The 19,360-nt window shown below is 36.0% G+C and overlaps 1 protein-coding gene and 1 pseudogene across 2 annotated transcripts; one reads left to right on the top strand and one right to left on the bottom strand.

The window, feature by feature from the left end:
• Positions 1-2,193: 2,193 nt before the first annotated feature.
• LOC147411856 (putative 4-hydroxy-4-methyl-2-oxoglutarate aldolase 3) lies at positions 2,194-7,114 on the bottom strand. The gene is made up of 2 exons (XM_086453195.1): positions 6,693-7,114; positions 2,194-2,894 (listed from the first exon to the last, which is right to left on the bottom strand). Exon 2 carries the CDS (start codon positions 2,887-2,889, stop codon positions 2,389-2,391), a length of 501 nt encoding a protein of 166 aa, XP_086309321.1. The 5' UTR covers positions 2,890-2,894; positions 6,693-7,114; the 3' UTR covers positions 2,194-2,388.
• A 5,840-nt stretch (positions 7,115-12,954) lies between these two features.
• Positions 12,955-15,865, top strand: LOC147411855 (serine/threonine-protein kinase BRI1-like 1 pseudogene; annotated as a pseudogene). The gene is made up of 2 exons (XR_015175713.1): positions 12,955-13,197; positions 13,272-15,865. The product of XR_015175713.1 is annotated as a serine/threonine-protein kinase BRI1-like 1 pseudogene (transcript).
• Positions 15,866-19,360: the final 3,495 nt, after the last annotated feature.

The following is a 19,360-nucleotide window of genomic DNA, read 5'->3' as shown; positions in this document are numbered from 1 at the left end:
ACGAGTTTTTTGATACTTTTGAGACGTCTCATTCAAAAATTAGAAAAATGAATGTGCGGTTTTAAAACTCATTTAAGATGACTCGGTATCTGACATGGACGAGACTAAACGTGAAATCGAGATTTAAAACCATGATTCTGAGTTGAGTCACTCAAGTCATTGTGACTTGTTTGATTGTCTAAGTCTCGGTTTATAATTATTTGTCAGATATTTATGTTTAAATAACAATGACTCAATGGATTATTTGAGTCTTAGTTTATAATTATTTGTCTGGGTCATGTTCAAGAGCCAACTATTTAGCTAATTTTTTTGCCAATGAATTTTTTCCTACATGGGTTAGAATTTTCCGAATGTACTAATTTTTTGTGAGGAAACATGACTTAAAAAATTATAGAGTTCATCAATAATATAATAAATATCATTGAGTTTGATAATATTAATATTTTGAGTTTGACCATAATTATTGATGAACTCGATGCTTATAGGTTATGTTTAGTTATTGTAGAGTTCAACAATAAAAAAAAAAAAAAAAAGGTGGTGAGCTTGATAATAAAAATGTCGACTAAAAAGTGGTGAACTCAATGATAAGAGATCCCGGGACCATTAAGAAAGAATTTTTACTAAATGGAATATTAAGATGACGCCCAAAACTTATGGACTATTTAGAGAGAGAAAAACCTTTGCAAAGCCCTTTAAGTAATTTTTCCTATTTTTTTATAAAATAAGGTGGATTAAGAAATGCTTAGTCACAAGATCATATTTCTTTTTAAATAAAATAAAAGTTGGGCTGCCAATAGAAATTCCCACACTTTTTATTTTTTATTTTTTATAATTTCTAATTGTTAGATTTATCTGTGGCCCATGCCAGATCTGAGCACCTGATTCAGCTATTGATGTCTTCACCATACCGCTCAATTACATCGACCCTCCGCTCTACTCTACCAGATTAGCGTGGCGGTAGTAGCTCCATAGTAGCCCCTAAGCATCTTAGGCGTAATATGATACGCATACATAAGCATATCCGTCCCAGCAAAGAATGAAATGTATCCTCATCCGTGGTTGGAATCAAGCCAAGTGCATGTCTCTACTAACCAAATCACCAACTGTTAGTTGCTCCATTTTTTATGAGACTAATCCTAATTGTAAACAACTTGTTATAATGCTTTGTAACATCGAGGTAATAATTTGAACCAAACTTTTGTAATGTTTCATTCTTGTGTTTTAATCTTTAATTTGGGGGTGATTAATAATTTAAGAAATTGGGATGCAATAAGTAAAGTTAGGGTACCAATAGTAACTTTCTATTATTATTATTACATTATTTTATTCTATTTTTATCATGAGAATAAAAATCCAATTGACTTGACCAAGAAACTTGGTCAATTGGAATTCTCTAATGAATCTATGATATGCGAGTCTACGTGAATGATGATTCAAATGAAAATCCCACTCATTTTACAAACAAAACAGAGATGACTCCAACAAGTTGATCTAGCACCATTTTAAAAGAGAGCTTCTATTAAACCGCCAACTTTTACTAATAACACATCAACCTATTGGGAGACAACTTAGGTTCAAATCCCATTTGAAGCCACTTTCACGTTGACAATTAACCACCTTACTTCCTTACAGACAACCATGTAATTTTCAGTTTCAGAAGGATTAGTGTGTTTTAAGTAAAAGTTGGTGTGCCAAGGATTAGTGTGTTTCTTAGGGGATTAATAGATTTCTTAAGAACTTCAAATGCTATCAACGCAAACATCTTTTCATGTTATGCTTGAAATATGTAGATAGACAATTAATTTGACATATACTCCCTGAAAATGCCTTGTGGCAAGCTAGTCCAGCCCAACTAATACATATAAGCAAACTAATTTGATTAATGATGATTAAATGTTAGATTTAAATGCCAGGCCACATAACATAATACTTTGCACCTTTTTGTTCCTATTTATCTTAAAAACCTTTGTTTCCGATGTATTCCTCTGTAGTTCTAGTTTTGAATTCATTGTCTCTAGTTTCATCGACCAACGGGTCCAATTCATATATCATTTGGCACTAACACATCCCAACGGTGCAGATAAAGGTACAAAGTTATCACAAATCTCTCGTCCAAGCTACCATGTTTTCTCTTCAAACAAGTAATGCCCATTTTTTAAACATTGAAGTCTTAAACCATTTCCACTTTGTATGAGTCATAACCGATGCTGAAAACAAATTCCAGCTATATTGGATGCTTCAGAGAATGTTGTACATATAAAATACAAGAACTAGACAATAATAGCAATTATTAATGACAACTGACAGATGCATCTCCTTAGCCTTAGAACTAAGAATCCTTATTAGAATAGTCCTACCTTCTAACAAGTCTGAGCTGCCATAATCTTTTCAAACAGACAACTCGGATTTTGAAACAAGAATTCCATCACTATCTGCATACAACCATTCTCCATCACGAATCAAGGTTCCTGCAATGTGAATTGGGACGTGTTTTTCACCGAGGCCCTTTTTGTTGGATTTCAGAGGATGAGATGCCAAGGCTCTTACACCAATATCACAACCATTGATTTCATCAACATCTCTAATGCAGCCGTTGACTATAATACCAGCCCATCTCATGGTTTGGGCCAATTGTGCCAAGTTCCCTCCAACTATGGCACATCTCATGCTTCCTCCCCCATCTATAACTAGAACCCTTCCATCTCCCCTGGTCTCGAGAAGTTCCCTTACCAACACATTATCCTCGAACACTTTAAGCGTGACAATGGGGCCAGAGAATGCTTGACACTGCCCGTAGATCTGCAAAGTTGGCTCAAGAACACGTAGGTCACCGTTCATTAAAAGTGCTGCATTTGAGTCGCAAATTTCTGCAGTTGGTATGGCAGCCATATCTCCTGCAAGTACAAATTAGTGCGAGTGTCATGTAAAATTTAAACGAGTTCACATCACCAAGATGATGCATTCTACGTTTGTTTGACTATCAACACTTTGTGTTTCCTTGCAGACTGATCAGAACAAACAATATTAAAGGATGATTTGAAAAAAAATTATTATCAGATTGTATGCATACATACTAACTAATTATTTTTCCATCTATGTATAAATACATATAGAAAAAATGCACGCGCACACAAGCTAGCTGAGATGGATATGAAAGATAGCATTTCTGACTCAACCGCTCATCTCCATCCTACTAGAAACTTCCCCAAGCAAACATTCTCTTCTCACTATTGGAACTTTTCTTTGGGTCTCAATCCAAAGGAGGGATCCAATGAGATACTGGTGTCTCTATGTGGTTTTCAGACACTAATGCAAAAGGTTCACAACACACGGACCGTCATATATGCAAAATGTGTTTAGGATGTGGGTCCAGGCAGTAGGGACTTACAGTCTAGTTTATGTTAATTTCACTTTTTGTCAATCCTAAGACCAAGTTGTGAGTGTACCGGTCCGCATTGGAAGACTCATGAAGACTTCTGCATCAATGCTCAACCTCAAACACTTCGAAAAAATGACCATATGTGCGCATTTTCCTTAAAAATTGGTAAGACTCTTTACCAAGTGAGAGTGAGACCCAAACACCCAAAATAAAACAGAGTTTTTTTGAGACTCTGTAGGCAACACCTGTAGGTGCCACCCCCTGCCACAGACAGAACTTACTCAAAAGAGCAGTTTTGTAGGTGCCACCCCCTGCCATCAACAGAACTTGCTCAAAAGAGCAGTTTTGTAGGTGCCACCAACAGTGCCCAACTGTCACATTTTTCAAAAAAATGTGTCCCCCTGACTCTCTGTCAGTGCCACCGACGAGTAGGAGGTGTCACCAACAGATAGCATTGCCCAACTCATTTTCTTTATATTTTGAAGCATTGGCTTCATTTGAGCTTAATCAATACTTGAGGATTAGAGCTCCCAAGCCTCTCACATACCTTGGAGCATCCTCAACCTCCATGAGAGCCTAACATTAATTGAACCCACCTTCAACGATTCAACTTCTCTAGACCTCTCATTTGATCCCATTTCCACCATCAAACCTTTCCTTGCACATACATTGGTAGATTCAAGGAGCAAAAGGAAATGAAATAAGTGAATGTAAGGACTTGAAGAACGCAAGAGCTCGATTGGAAGATCCATTGGTTGAGTTGTCCTTGTAAATTTTGTTTTTAATTTCAAAACCTTCTAAAGGAGTTTCTTGATTTTGCCTTGTCAAAAACTAAGCATTGCTTGAGTCTAGGACTCTTGCCAAGTGACAAGGTTCTGAGTTTCCTAAGGATAAAACTCAGATTTTGAGAGAAGTGCCAACTCTCTCAAAGAAGAAGGTTTTGTGATTTAGCCTAGGGAAAAATCTCAATGTAAGGTTTGAGGTGAACCTAAAACCTCTTTGATTAGTGAACACCAAGGCCTTTGCGAAGATGATCTTGGGAGTGGATGTAGGCAAGTTATCGAATCACTATAAATCTTGTGTCTCATATTTCCAATTATCATTTTTGGTTAAATGTGCTCTTAGATAATTTTAAATGCATGAATGCCTTGTGTTTACCTTGAATGACATGCTATGATTGCCATGCTCTAAGTTTTAATTTCTAAGGGTAACATGTCACTCAGCTTAATCTTGAGACCTTGATTGTATTGGGAAAAGGTGAATAGTTCTAGGTGATTAGAACTTGTCGTTTGACCTTTCTAGAGAAATTAGGTTCTTTTGAAAGAAAATTTCAATTTGTTCTCTTCACCCTCCCTCTAAAAGCCCATAATTTCAATTTAGAGTTTGTCATGTTCAAGAATTAATGGATTGGTTTCGTGTTCCTACTATGTTGCCAATTTGATTTCTGTCACTCGTTTGGATTATATGGTCATGCACTTAATTTTGGCGACGAAAGTTTACTTTGGCTCGTACAAGGTTTAAAAAGCCTAGCCTCAAGGAGCAAGAGGAGTATGCCTTGCATTCAAGATGGCCAAGCAACACAGTTGATAAGGTAATCTTTCCAAATTGTGCTGCATCATTAATGACAAATTTCTAAACTGAAGTTTCTGCTCAGAGAAGAATGAAAAATGGGTGGTATGGTACTCAGTCTTTTAAGTGGTTCCAAACAAAGGATGCTTGCACAAGCGTAGTATTTAAAGGAGTCAGATAGTTGAGTGCAAGGTGTAAAATACAGAACAGAACTTGGATTCAGTAAACACCCAGGTCCAAGCTGACTTCATATTGAGTGAAGGACTTGAATTAACTTCTTTTTAACAGCTTAAGTTGTCTGGGTGTTTGACTTAAGGATTTAAAAATCAAGCTTAGATTACTCAATTTTCATACAACACAGCAGAGTTTTTTCAATATTAACTTAGCCTAAACAAAATTATTGTCTTAACCCAACATAAAGTTGTAATCAGGCTGAGTAGACTTTGTAAGCTTTAATGGGTGACTTACTGAATCCCTATAGAAAAAGGTAGGATGACTTGTGTATCATGACTACCTCCAGTTTACACTTCTTTTCTTCTTTTTTCATAATTAACTAAACTCAGCATCATAATAGCCTACAACTTATCCTAATTATTGGGGTCGGCTACACAAATTTTATTTCACAGTTATTCCACTTCTTTCTTGTGTCGAAGATTAGGAAGACAATTAATCCCTCCAAGAATCTTTGTTCCTTAAATTTTTTTCCTTGCTTTAGATTCTCCTCCTACTTCAATTCTTATTCTAAATTTGATTCTATCATACTAGAATTATAAGAATAATAATCGAATAGAAAAAGAGTGATGTATTTCATGGCATTAACCATTTGTCAATATAACTCTCCCTAGCTGAAATTTCCTTTGCAACCTCCTTAATTTGTACCAAAAGAAGAATAAAAGTAGCCCCAATGACCTTATATCCTTGGCAAGTAAGAGGTAATGATCGTGGGATCGACAATCCACACGCCTTACCAACTTAGGTAAGTTGTCACCTTCAAGGGCTACTTTTGATTCAAACTGCATACAAAAAAACATAGACTGTTGGGTCTTTGCCAAACTTATAAGAATTTTAATTTCCAAAGTAGCCTAAATATGGAGCATAATTGGAATCACATATGACCTTCTAAAGAAAATTTCTCCATGCGCCTTAAGTAGATTTAAAAGAACCAGTAGATTGCAATATCTCATCCAAAGAAAAATAATTATTGAAACAGCAGGGTAATTAAGATTTTGATCTTGACCCATGTATGGATTCATGGAAAATGAGAAGACGAATAGCTTCAACCCATTAAACATGCTAATGATTAAAGTATTCTGGCATTGAGAAAGTTAACTGTATGGATTGATTCCAACTAAAAAAAACCCATTCATAAAGAAACAAAGCAAGTTTTACTTAAAATTCAGTAAGCCATTTTTGGGATTTGGTCCATTATCACAATTCATTGAGTAGCAATGATTGAAATAGCACGCTACCTCTCCCAATTCATGGAAATTAGACACACAAAACACATCCATTTCAAGCATCATTTTTTTTTGGAAGGGGGGGTTGAGGGTTGTGTGTGAGTAGGTGGGTGTGGGGGGGACCAAAATCAAATATGCAAAAATGTAGAGAGAACCCATTAGAGAACAGGAGATTTTAAGGTAGACCCATATAGTGAATCTATCTGAAATTAGCAAATTACCATCTCAGAAGTGTTTTTATATATGAAAAAAAAAGAACAATGTCAAGCAAAACAAGAGAATCTTACCAAATGATTTGGTTTGAGCTTTGAATCTGTGTCTCTCTTTCTAACGCTCTTCTCTGGCCTTTTGGTGGATGGTGAGGAGATTGTAATTCGATTGGGACTTGGGAGATGATATCCTTCCTTCGTTGTATCACACACTCTATCTCTTACGCAAGAATTAATATCGGTTTTTGTGCCCTGACAACGTTACACTATTACATAACCCCATGGAAGCTGAGGATGATTCCATTAGCAATTATCAAAGAAGACAAAAGGAACCCCATTAAATGCTTGCAACTGCAATCTCTCTTTCTTTCTTTCTGCGAAATGGGTCTTAATTTGCTTTGATATCCTTTTGAGAAATGAAACTGCAACGTAACTTCTACCGCCCACCAATGGAGAATAATGGCCCACCATCCACTGACTCACCCATTTAAAAACCCACCGAAATCTGACGGTTGGAAAAACACGTGGATCAAGGTTCACCCGTGTCTCTAGGATAGATATTGAACGGGTGAAGGATTTTTTTTTTAATATTTTAACGATTGGAATGGGTCCCCCAACCAATTTGTGAATTACAGGAAAAGAACTCACCACCTCCTTGGTTGAATATTGAAAGATCCAGACCGCTGACCGTCATCGGGATTCCAACATTAGTTAGATGAACCTTGGAAAGGCTCTGGTACTCTTATCTGTATTTTATAGGGCAAGTGGTAATTTCAAGATGTGTTGCTAGAGTCACGAAAGGTTGTGTCCCAATGTCACGTATCTCGATGTTGGCGAACACACTATTCATATTGATGAGAATGGCCCACCATCCACTGACTCACCCATTTAAAACCCACCGAAATCTGACGGTTGGAAAAACACGTGGATCAAGGTTCACCCGTGTCTCTAGGATAGATATTGAACGGGTGAAGGATTTTTTTTTTAATATTTTAACGATTGGAATGGGTCCCCCAACCAATTTGTGAATTACAGGAAAAGAACTCACCACCTCCTTGGTTGAATATTGAAAGATCCAGACCGCTGACCGTCATCGGGATTCCAACATTAGTTAGATGAACCTTGGAAAGGCTCTGGTACTCTTATCTGTATTTTATAGGGCAAGTGGTAATTCAAGATGTGTTGCTAGAGTCACGAAAAGGTTGTGTATCCCAATGTCACGTATCTCGATGTTGGCGAACACACTATTCATATTGATGAGAAATTTCAAAGTTCAAAGTTGTTAGTGAAGCTGAAAAAAAAGGGGGGGGAATTTTTTTTTTTCTCACAAAAATCTAGGATCCAGTCACATGTACCACGTGTATTGAATGGCATTTCTAATTAAAAAAAAAAAAAAAACCTTACTAGTTATATAACTAACTTTCGTATGCTTGACGTGGCAAACACTGATCACCTTTCGATTAATAAGTTCAGTGATTTTCTTCATTGTTGCTATCGAATTCATGTAATTTGATTATGTAGGTTTGATTGGTAAAGGGGGCTATGCAAAAAGATGGTTCGGAATGCTTGAGTGAGAACGATAAATTATTTTTTTTGATAATGAGGGTGTCTGGACCATAGTTAATAAATTTGCGATTGATTCGCGAATTAGACAAGAATTAGACATACATTACTCTTCTCGATCAGAATTGTCGTTAATTTCAAAGATTTAGATTAATTCGCGGATCTTTGAATCCCAATAACAAAATCGCGATTTGTACGTATATTTCGTAAGTATTTTATTAAAATATGTCGTATTTTCCTATTCTCACTTCAAAACTCAAAACTCAAGAGAAGAGAAAAAAAAAACCCCTAAGTTGAAAATCGCCCCCACCGACCCACCGTGGAGTTTACTTGTTGGCCGTCTATTGTCCAATAAAATTTTCGTCTACTTCGCATTAATAACTTTTTAGAAACGAAATTTTTTTTTTTTAAATTTAATTAAGTCATGGCACATGATGATTTTGGCATTAATTAGTATATTGTATTTTTATACTTTTAATTTACATTGATTGTTAGATGGATTAAAACTAAATCTTTAATAGCGAATATATATTTTATTGGATGAATGTGATTGTGGATTTTTTATTTGTTTACTTAAGATATTTTTAATTTAAATATTGATAATTTGATTAGTAGATTAAAATTGTTAGGTCATTTCATATGTTATATATATATTTGAATTTTTGAAAGTTTTAAAAATTGATAGATCCGAACCATTCTCGATCTATTTTCATATCGTATTTTTATTGCCCTAAGTTTTTTTCACTAAATTTTCAAGTGAACTGGTGCATCACTATTCCGAATGATACCCGATTTATTTCCATACCATTTTTTCCTTGTCCACCGAATTACTAACTATGGTTTGGAATTACGTTTGACTAGGGGGTTCAGATGAGCCTGAACTGAAGCCAAGGTATATGGGTCCCTCCAATGGGCATGTGCAACGCCCACACATCATATGCACTAGGTAAGTAAGGGAGTGCCCTCATGGGTAGCCCCAAAGAAATATTGTTCATATTGGGTATCAAACACACAACCTACGGTCTCACTACTTATTGGATCCGAAATTGCCATTGAGCCACCCCTTTGGGGTTGAGAGCGATGATTAATGAATGGGAGAGACCTAGGTCATTAAGCAGTCGTTCTTTTCCTCGAGTGATATACACACATATTCCATTCAAGATGGCCAATCAACATATAAAGCATATGGATGCAACTTTAGTAGTGGAAAACTCCAAGAAAATGAGTGATTGATAAAAATTGATGGCTAGAAAATACCTTCTAAATAATAATGATCTTGGTTCTATTATTCATAAAAATGGAGAGAGTGATAATATAGGATAAAATTAATATCTGTTATACTTTAAGGTCTTAAATACTAGGCAATCGAAAAAAAGAAGGAATATATATATATATTTTTTGGTAAGGTAATTTTTAACGAGCTCAGTAACTTGGTGCTAATGAGATTTTGAACACAGATTTATGGTATCATCACCCAAAGATTTTACCAAAGCTAACTAGCACTTGCTACTGAAATATTATAAATGAAAGATTTTTATAGAAATGATGATGTTGAGATACGTGAAAAAGCAAATATAAAAGAAAAAAATAGAAACGAAAACATTTAAGAAATGTAGGAGTGTTCCATTAAATGATAAAGTAATGGAACATTGGTTGGAATGATATGATAATTTGTAATGAAGATTGATTACATTACCAGCTACAAAGAAATTTCAAGTTGATAAGATTTTAAAAGAATGAGACGGATACACAAAACAAAAATGTTGCTAGATGTAATGAGAACGGATATAAGCACACTAAAATTAAATGAAGTCACATGTGTAAACAAAATTGAATGCAATAACTAAATTTGCTTAGTTGGTCGACCTCAAATTTTGGGACAACCCTTTGATAACGAGAGTGATTTTTTGCTCATAGACTCTCTAGTGTGTGCCACGTCAATCATAGCAAGGGTAGTTTTGAAAATTAGGGATGCCATTCAATACATGCGGGTTCATATGATTGGTGGATCCTAGATTTCTGTGACCAAAAAAACATATTCTCAACAACGATGATGTGAATTGGCATACTATTCTTTTGAGAAGGTGGTTATGGCTAAGTTGCCAATGTAGTATCATTGTGGAACCCATTGTTGAGTCGTGTCAATTATCTGAGTTGCTTAGCAAGATTTTAAGCAATTAAGTTTTTATATCAATGGAAAAGAGACGACCCTTCGATAATGAGATGTGAGTGGACATATTTATCTTTTGTGAGGGTGGTTATGCTTGGATTGTCTGAGAGTTGTACTGGAGTGACCTCAAGTTGAAACCTCATATCACACTTTCTGACGTGAAAGTGGATAGGGACCATAGATACTTTTTCACTCATATCTCAATGGAAAACATCTATGGTTCCCATACACTTTCACCTCAAGAAGTGCCATATGAGATTCCAGCCCGAGGTCACTTCAGCATTATTCATGGTCCAAAATGTAATAGTCTTTGTTGAACCCATGTGATTGAGTTTTCATGTCAATGGAAAAGTACTAGGTGCCAATTTATATAATATAAATATGAGTCATGCCGGAGTGACCTTAACATTGTACCTTACATTGCACTTTCCTCATGTGGAAGTGTAATATGAGATACAATGTTGAGATCACTGCAACATTCTTCAATAAATATTTAGTATGCAAAATTAGATTAATTATCATGAGAAATAAGTCCCACCATGAAATTATAAGAGAGAGGGAGAGATATCAAATCACCATGTCAATTTTCCAAACCGCCCCCAACTTAAAAAACAAAAAAATTGTCTCATGGTTATCTCAAATCATCTCTCACAACTCTTGTTCCTCCTTCCACCATGAAATTAAGAGAGAAGGATATAGATTTCAAATCCTCGTGTGTCAATTTCTCAAACTGCTCCCCACTTAAAAAAAAAAGTCCTATAGTTCTCTCAATTCCATCTCCCACAACCCTTATTCTAAAGAAAAACAGAGATAGAAATGTCAATCTCTCTCTTTGATCATTGAGGAGAGAATCATCTTCTCTTATTACTTTTGTTCTTTACTTTTTTTTTTTTTTATGGTATTAGAGCAAAAAAACAAGTGTACTAGCATATTTTTTCTCCTTCTCATGCTCGTTCTCTCTCAAAAATTTTTTTTTTAATAAAATCCAATTTGAAGAGGGGTGATTTTTTTTTTCTTCTTTTTTTAAAGATAGGGGGGTTATTTGAAAAAATATATAATAAGAAGGTATAATTTGAGAATGGGAGGATGTATAAAAAAATTCAACGGAGCGTGACGACTGCAATTCCCCCATAAGACAAATTGTGGATACTCTTTTCAACAATTGGTGGTGGAATAAATCAAGTATTTAATATAATAATTAACAATGACAATCCATACTAAAATAAAGAGAGATATATAATTGAAAGAAAGGTTCACTATCCACTTTGAGTTAGGTGACCAATACATGGACCATTGAGCTATATTATACCATAGACAAGAATAATAAACAGTACTTTAACATCAACATCTCTCTCTTCCAAAAACAAATATTATGTTCAACTATGGAAAATCACAATCATCTTTCTCTATTTTTTTTTTTTTAAAAAGAGGTAAAAAGCAATCTCCCATTGACCAGGCAATGCACCATTAGCAGTCAAGATCACTGGACAATCATGTCCTAGTGTCATATCCACATTCCACACCTAAGTCTCTCAATTTGGTTCCAGTCTCTTTCTCTAAGTCAAGGTAAAAGATTTTTGTTTGAAAATCTGTTCCTTCTCCCATTTCCATTAATTTTCCACCTCCTTACCTTGAGTTTAGTCTCAAACATCTAAATCAATCATTTTGAATTTCCTCCGAATACCCACAAATGATTGAATTAGTGGAATTTATTCAAGCAATTAGTCTTAATTAAAATAAAATTTGGGCAATTTTGGTAAATATTCTCTTACTAATTAATAACCTTAAACAGGTATATATATGGCATTATTTCTTTAGGTTTACCAAATATATTAGGGCGGGTACGATTAAATTTGTAATAAGTTTGAATGTGTACATAAATAATATTTTTATGACTAACCCCCAGATAATCAGGTATATATATATGGCATTATTTCTCAATTGGAAAAATAAAAAGATGAAGAAAAAGAGAAAATGATCTAATTTGAGACGAATTCGAAAATAATCTCCTTTTAATTACCTTAATCCTACCCACACTCAAGGTACTCACATTGCTCTTTTATTTATGAGAATCACTTATTCTTATTATTCTACCTTCATAAAAGGACTTGATTCAAATAATGCATCCCAAGTTACACTACTCTCACACTCCTCATACACAATTAGGCGCATATTGGTTATCTAGTTTGTTTGTGTCTGGACTCATGGGTTGCTAATGCATCTGTCACTCGATCAATTTTCTTCTCCTAAGACATAAGCGATGACTAGTCTGGAGTTTGGTTCGTATATTCCTCAGTTAATGCTCAATCGTTCAAGCTGACGAGATCCTGACAAACAGCATGAAATCAGATTCAATAACAATAACAATAACAATAATGTTCTTGTTCTTTCTAAGAGAGGAGTTAGGCCCCGCCCTCCGTGACAAGGTTCTCAACGCTTAGCACTATAGAGGGCGCGATTCCTATTAGAGCAAGACAAGTCAAATATTGCTCCTAACTCCGTAATCTAATTAAACCTACTATTCTACCAACAAGCAACAAATCTAAATATATTTAGGTATAAATGCATGCCATCTTTGCCAATTTAATTAACCTACTATTCTTTTTTTGTTTTGTTGGTGGTTCTTTCTTCTCTCTCTCGCTCTCTCTCTCCATTTTTTCTTCCTCTCTACACTCCACAGTTGTTCAAAATTGTTGCTGTCTTTCGTTTCTGATCCGTGATTTCAGGAATTTTCAGGAGACTCTCTGTTTAATTTTATCCAAAGTCCAAACCCATACTATCATTTCTTCTCTCTTATTTAGAAAAATCAAACTCAGCTTTGAAGGGAAGTTTTCAACTTTCAATTAAAAGGTTCGTTAAATTCTCTCTGATAATCTTCTGGGTTCTATTTGGTTTGTTTCTGACTACATTTTTAACAATTTCAGAGTCAAAATTCCTCTAGTTGGAGCATCAGAGAAGACTTGTTGAGGACAGAGGAGAGAAGAGAGAAGAGAAAAGAGAGAGCTTTCTTCTCCCTTTGTAATTTTATTTATTTATTTATTTGAAAAAAATCTCATTTTTTTCATATCATGTGCTATTTCGATTCTGGGTTTACTTCAAAAGATTGAAAATCACAAATTTCACAATTTTCTTTCATTCGAACTCTCTGTTAAGTTCTAACAACCATGAATTCCTCTACTTTCTTCTTCTTGTTTTTCTTCTTCGATTGAAAACTTCTCTGGTTTCGGCTGGGGGAGAATCTTCAGATTCAGTTGTGATTTTAATGGCTTTTAAGCGTTATTCAGTCCAATCCGATCCCAATGGTTACTTGACGAGTTGGGATCCCAAATCCCCTTCCCCTTGTTCTTGGAGAGGAATAATCTGCTCTTCTGATGGAAGAATTACAGCTCTCGATCTCTTCAACTTCAATCTCATCGGTCCTCTTCGAATCGATCTTCTCATGCCCTTTCAACATCTCCAAAATCTCAATTTACGTGGCAATTACTTCTCTGTTCCCACTGATCTCTCACACTCCAAACTCTCTCCTTCTTCGTCCTGTAATTTGGAAACCCTTGATCTTTCCTCGAATAACTTATCGGACCCCATCTCACAAGTATTTCTGGGTTCTTGTGGTCGTCTCACTTCTCTCAATCTCTCCCGAAATTCGATTCCAGGTGGTAGTTTCAGTGTCGGACCTTCTCTCCAATACCTCGATCTTTCTCGCAATCTAATTTCGGATTATCACCTCTTTAATTACTCGCTCTCCAATTGTTTGAATCTGAATCTCCTCAACTTCTCAGATAACAAACTAATAGGAAAACTACCCTCTTTTAGCTTATCTTCTTGCAAGAATCTTGCAACTCTAGACCTGTCATACAATCTATTTTCTGGAGAAATTCCGCCTAATTTCATCATAGGAACATCAAAAGCAGAATCCCCTTTGTCGCTTAAGTTCGTCGACCTCTCTCACAACAACTTTTCTGGGAAATTCTCCTCCTTTCAAGTAGGGGATTGTGGCAATCTCACAGAGCTTGATCTGTCTCACAATGTCCTCTCCAGCGTAGAATTTCCTCCCATCCTGACCAATTGCCATCTCCTCGGACACTCGACCTCTCACATAACTCACTTCAGAGCAAAATTCCTCCTGTTTTGGGGAGCTTGAAGAATTTAAAATATCTGTCTTTGGCGAAAAACCATTTATTTGGTGAGATTCCACCCGAATTGGGTCGGACTTGCGGAACTCCCACAGAGCTCGATCTGTCTGGAAATAGACTCAAGGGAGGCTTTCCTTTGACATTCGTTTTGTGTTCTTCTCTGAAGAGTCTCAATCTTGGCGACAATCTTCTCTCGGGTGATTTCCTAAGTACAGTAATCAGCACTCTTCCATCTGTAACAAACCTCTATGTTCTTTCAACAAACATAACCGGCTCTATACCTCAGTCCTTAACCAATTGCACTCAGCTTCAAGTCCTCGACCTCAGTTCTAATGAGTTTACGGGCAGGGCAATGTCCCATCTTGGTTCTGCTCCTCGACCTCGTCTTCCTTGCAGAAAATACTCTTACCTGATAACTTTCTTTCGGGTTCGGTACCTTCGGAACTTGGAAACTGCAAGAACTTGAGGACTCTTGATCTTAGCTTCAACATGCTAAGCGGTTCTATTCCCTCACAAGTATGGGAACTTCCCAATCTTTCTGATTTGGTTATTTGGGCAACCAATCTGACTGGTGAAATCCCCAAGAGTATCTGCGTGAATGGAGGAAATTTAGAGACTTTAATCCTCAATAACAATTTCATGACTGGAACCATCCCTGAGTCCCTTGCTAGCTGCACTAATCTGGTTTGGGTTTCGCTCTCCACTAACAAACTCACTGGAAAAATTCCTTCTGGGATTGGGAACCTCAAGAATCTCGCTGTTCTTCAACTTGGTAACAATTCGCTTACTGGAGAGATCCCATCGGAGCTTGGGAATTGCCAAAGTCTCATATGGCTTGATTTGAACAGTAATGTTCTATATGGGTCTATTCCACCAGAACTCGCAAACCAAGCTGGTTTCATTACTCCGGGGCCCATGTCGGGGAAGTTGCTTGCATTTGTGAGGAATGAGGGAGGTACGGCTTGTAGAGGAGCCGGGGGACTCGTAGAATATGAGGGGATTAGATCAGAGAGGTTGGCAGGTTTGCCCATGGTGCATTCTTGTCCATGAACTAGAGTTTACACTGGTAAGACGGTTTACTCATTCACAAAAAACGGCAGTATGATTTATCTGGATCTCTCCTACAATTCTTTGTCTGGCACAATACCGGGTGACTTTGGGTCCATGCACGATTTGCAAGTCTTGAATTTGGGACATAACAATCTTACAGGGACCATCCCTGATAGCTTGGGAGGCTAAAACAGCTTGGAGTTCTTGATTCTTTCTCACAACCCTCGAAGGATTCATTCCTGGGGCATGGGGCATTAGGAACAGATTCATTTCTCAGTGATCTTGATGTGTCGAATAACAATCTCACTGGTCCAATCCCTTCCAGGAGATTGTAATTCGATTGGGTTGGGGAGTTCCTTCCTTGTTGTATCAACACCTATCTTTAGCAAGAATTAATATCGGTTTCTTGCTGACTTCACTATTACATAACCCAATGGAAGCTGAGATGATTCCATTAGAAAAAGAGAAAGGAACCCATTAAATCTTGAACTGCAATTCCTCTCAGAAGTGTTTTTAGAATGAAAAAAAAACCGACCATGGAGAATAATGGCCCACGATCCACTGACTCACCCATTAAAAAACCCCACCGAAATCTGACGGTTGGAATAAACACGTATATCAAGGATTCATCCCGTATCTCTAGGATGGATATTGAACAGGTGAAGGATTTTTTTTATATTTTACGGATTGGAATGGGTCCCAACTTGTAAATTACAGGAAAAGAATTCGCCACCTCCTTGGTTGGATATTGAAAGATCCAGACCGCTGATCATCATCGGGATTCCAATATTAGTTAGATGATCCTTGGAAAGGCTTTCGTACTCTTATCTGTATTTTATAGGGCAAGTGGTAATTCAAGATGTGTTGTTAGAGTCACAAAAAGATTGTGTATCCCAATGTCACGTATCTCGCTGTTGGCGAACACATACTTAATATTGATGAGAAATTTCTAAGTTGTTAGTGAAGCTGAAAAAAACGGGGGATTTTTTTTTTTCTCACAAAAATCTGGGATCCACCAATCACATGTACCACATGTATTGAATGGCATTTTTAATTTACAAAACTAACCTTTGTATGCTTGACGTGGCAAACACTGATCAACTTTTGGTTAATAAGCTCAGTGATTTTCTTCATTGTTGCAATCGAATTCACGTAATTTGATTATGTAGCTTTGAATGGTAAAGGGAGTTATGCAAAAAAGATGGTTCAGAATGCCCGAGTGAGAGCGATAATTTTCTTTTGAAAACGAGGGTGTCTGAACTTACATTTGACTAGGAGGATTGGATGAGCCAGAGCCAGAGCCAAGGCACATGGGTCCCTCCAATGGGCATGTGCAACATCCACACATCATATGCACCAGGTAAGTGAGGGAGCACCCTCATGGGTGAGCCTGAGAAAATATTGCTCATACTGGGTATCAAACACACAACCTATGGTTTCATCGCTTATTGGATTCGAAATTGCATTGAGCCACCCCGTTGGGGTTGAGAGCAATAATTAATGAATGGGAGAAGCCTAGGTCATTAAATAGTCATTCCTTTCCTTGAGTGATGTACACACATATTCCATTCAAGATGGTCAATCTACATATAGAGCATAATGATATAGGAAAAAATTAATATCTGCTATACTTTAAGGACTTATATGCTAGGCAATCGGGGAAAAAAAAGAAGGAATATTTTTATTTTTGTTTGGTAAGTCTATTTTTAACAAGCTTGGTAACTTGGTGTTGATGGGATTTTGAACCCAGGTATCTCGTATCATCACTCAAAAACTTTACCACTCAAAGGCTTTACCAAAGCTAGGTGGCACCTACTACTAAAATATTAGAAATGAAAGATTTTTTAAAGAAATTATGATGTTGAGATAGAGATGTGAAAAAACAAATATAAAAGAAAAAAAAAATAGAAATGAGAGCATTCAAAAAATGTAGGAGTATTCCATTAAATGATAAAGTAATGGAACATTGATTGGAATGATATGATAATTTTTAATGAAGATTAATTAGAATACCAGGTAAAAAGAATTTCCAAGTTGATTAGATTTTAAAAGAATGAGATGAATACACAAAACAAAAATGTTGCTAGATGGAATGAGAACGGATATAAGCACACTAAAATTAAATGAAGTCACATATGTAAACAATGCAATAACAAAATTTGCTTAGTTGATTGACCTCAAATTTTGGGATGACCCTATGATAACGAGAGTGATTTTTTTGCTCACAGACTCTCTTGTGTGTGCCACGTCAATCATAGCAAGGGTAGTTTTGAAAATTAGGGATGCCATTCAATACACGCGAGTTCATATGATTGGTGGATCCTAGATTTTTGTGAGCCAAAAAAAAAAAAAAAAATCTTGACAACGATGATGTGAATTGACATATTTTTTCTTTTGAGAAGAAGGTTATGGTTGAATTGCCAACGTAGTATCATTGTGGAACCCATTGTTGATTCGTGTCAATTATCTGAGTTGCTTAGTAAGATTTTAAGCAATTAAGTTTTCATATCAATGGAAAAGAGACGACCCTTCGATAATGAGATGTGAGTGGACATATTTATCTTTTGTGAGGATGGTTATGGATGAATTGTCCAAGAGTCGTGCTAGAGTGACCTCAAACTAGAACTTAATATCACACTTTTTGACATGAAAGTAGATGGGGACCATAGATGCTTTTTCATTCATATCTCGATGAAAAGAATCTATGATTCCCATACACTTTCACATCAAAAAGTGCGATATAAGATTCCAGCCTAGGTCACTTCAGCATTATTTATTGTCCAATGTAATATCGTTCCCATGTGATTGAGTTTCCATATCAATGGAAAAGTACTATCTACCAATTTATATAATATAAATATGAGTCATGTCGAAGTAACCTCAACAACTACCTCACAGTGCACTTTCCTGATTTGGAAGTGTGATATGAGGTATAATATTGAGGTCATGTCAACATTCTTCATTAAATATTTAATATGCAAAATTAGACTAATTATAATGAATCATAAGTCCCACCATGAAATTATAAGAGAGATTTCAAATCGCCATGTCGATTTCCCAAACCGCCCCCAACTTTAAAAAAAAGAATTGTCCCATAGTTATCTCAAATCATCTCTCACAGCCCTTGTTCCTCCTTCCACCATGAAATTAAGAGAGAGAGAGAGAGAGAGACATAGATTTCAAATCCCCGCATGTCAATATCTCAAACCGCTCTCTACTTAAAAAAAGTCTCATAGTTCTCTCAATTCATCTCCCACAATCCTTACTCTAAAGTAAAACAGAGAGATAGAAATGTCAGTCTCTCGCTTTGATCATTGAGGAGGGAATCATTTTCTTTTATTATTTTTGTTTTTTGTTTTTCTTTATGGTATAAGAGCCAAAAATAACTGTGCTAACATATTATTCCTCCTCTTCCTTTTCGTGCTCGTTCTCTCTCTCTCTTTTTTTTTTTTTTTAATGAAATCCAATTTGAAGAGGGGTGATTTTTTTCTTTATAGATAGGGTTTTTTTTTTTTTTTTTTGTTGAAAAAATATATAATGAGAAGGGGTTATTTGAGAATGGGAGGATGTATAAAAAAAGAAAAAAAAGCAAAGGAGCGTGACGAGGGAAATTCCTCCATAAGACAAATTGTGGATACTCTTTTCAACAATAGGTGGTGGAATAGATCAAGTATTTAATAATTACCAAAGAAAATCCATACTAAAATAAAGAAAGATATATAATTTGAAAGAAAGGTTCACTATCAACTTTGAGTTAGGTGACCAATACATGGACGGATGGACCATTGAGCTATACTATACTATAGACAAGATTAATAAACAGTACTTTA

The sequence above is a fragment of the Akebia trifoliata genome, chromosome 1 (genome assembly GCF_017979445.1).
Source record: "Akebia trifoliata isolate Shusen 1 chromosome 1, ASM1797944v1, whole genome shotgun sequence".
NCBI classification, from domain to species: Eukaryota; Viridiplantae; Streptophyta; class Magnoliopsida; order Ranunculales; family Lardizabalaceae; genus Akebia; species Akebia trifoliata.
Note: the sequence above shows the minus strand (reverse complement) of the source record. Positions and strands in the feature narration are given on the sequence as shown.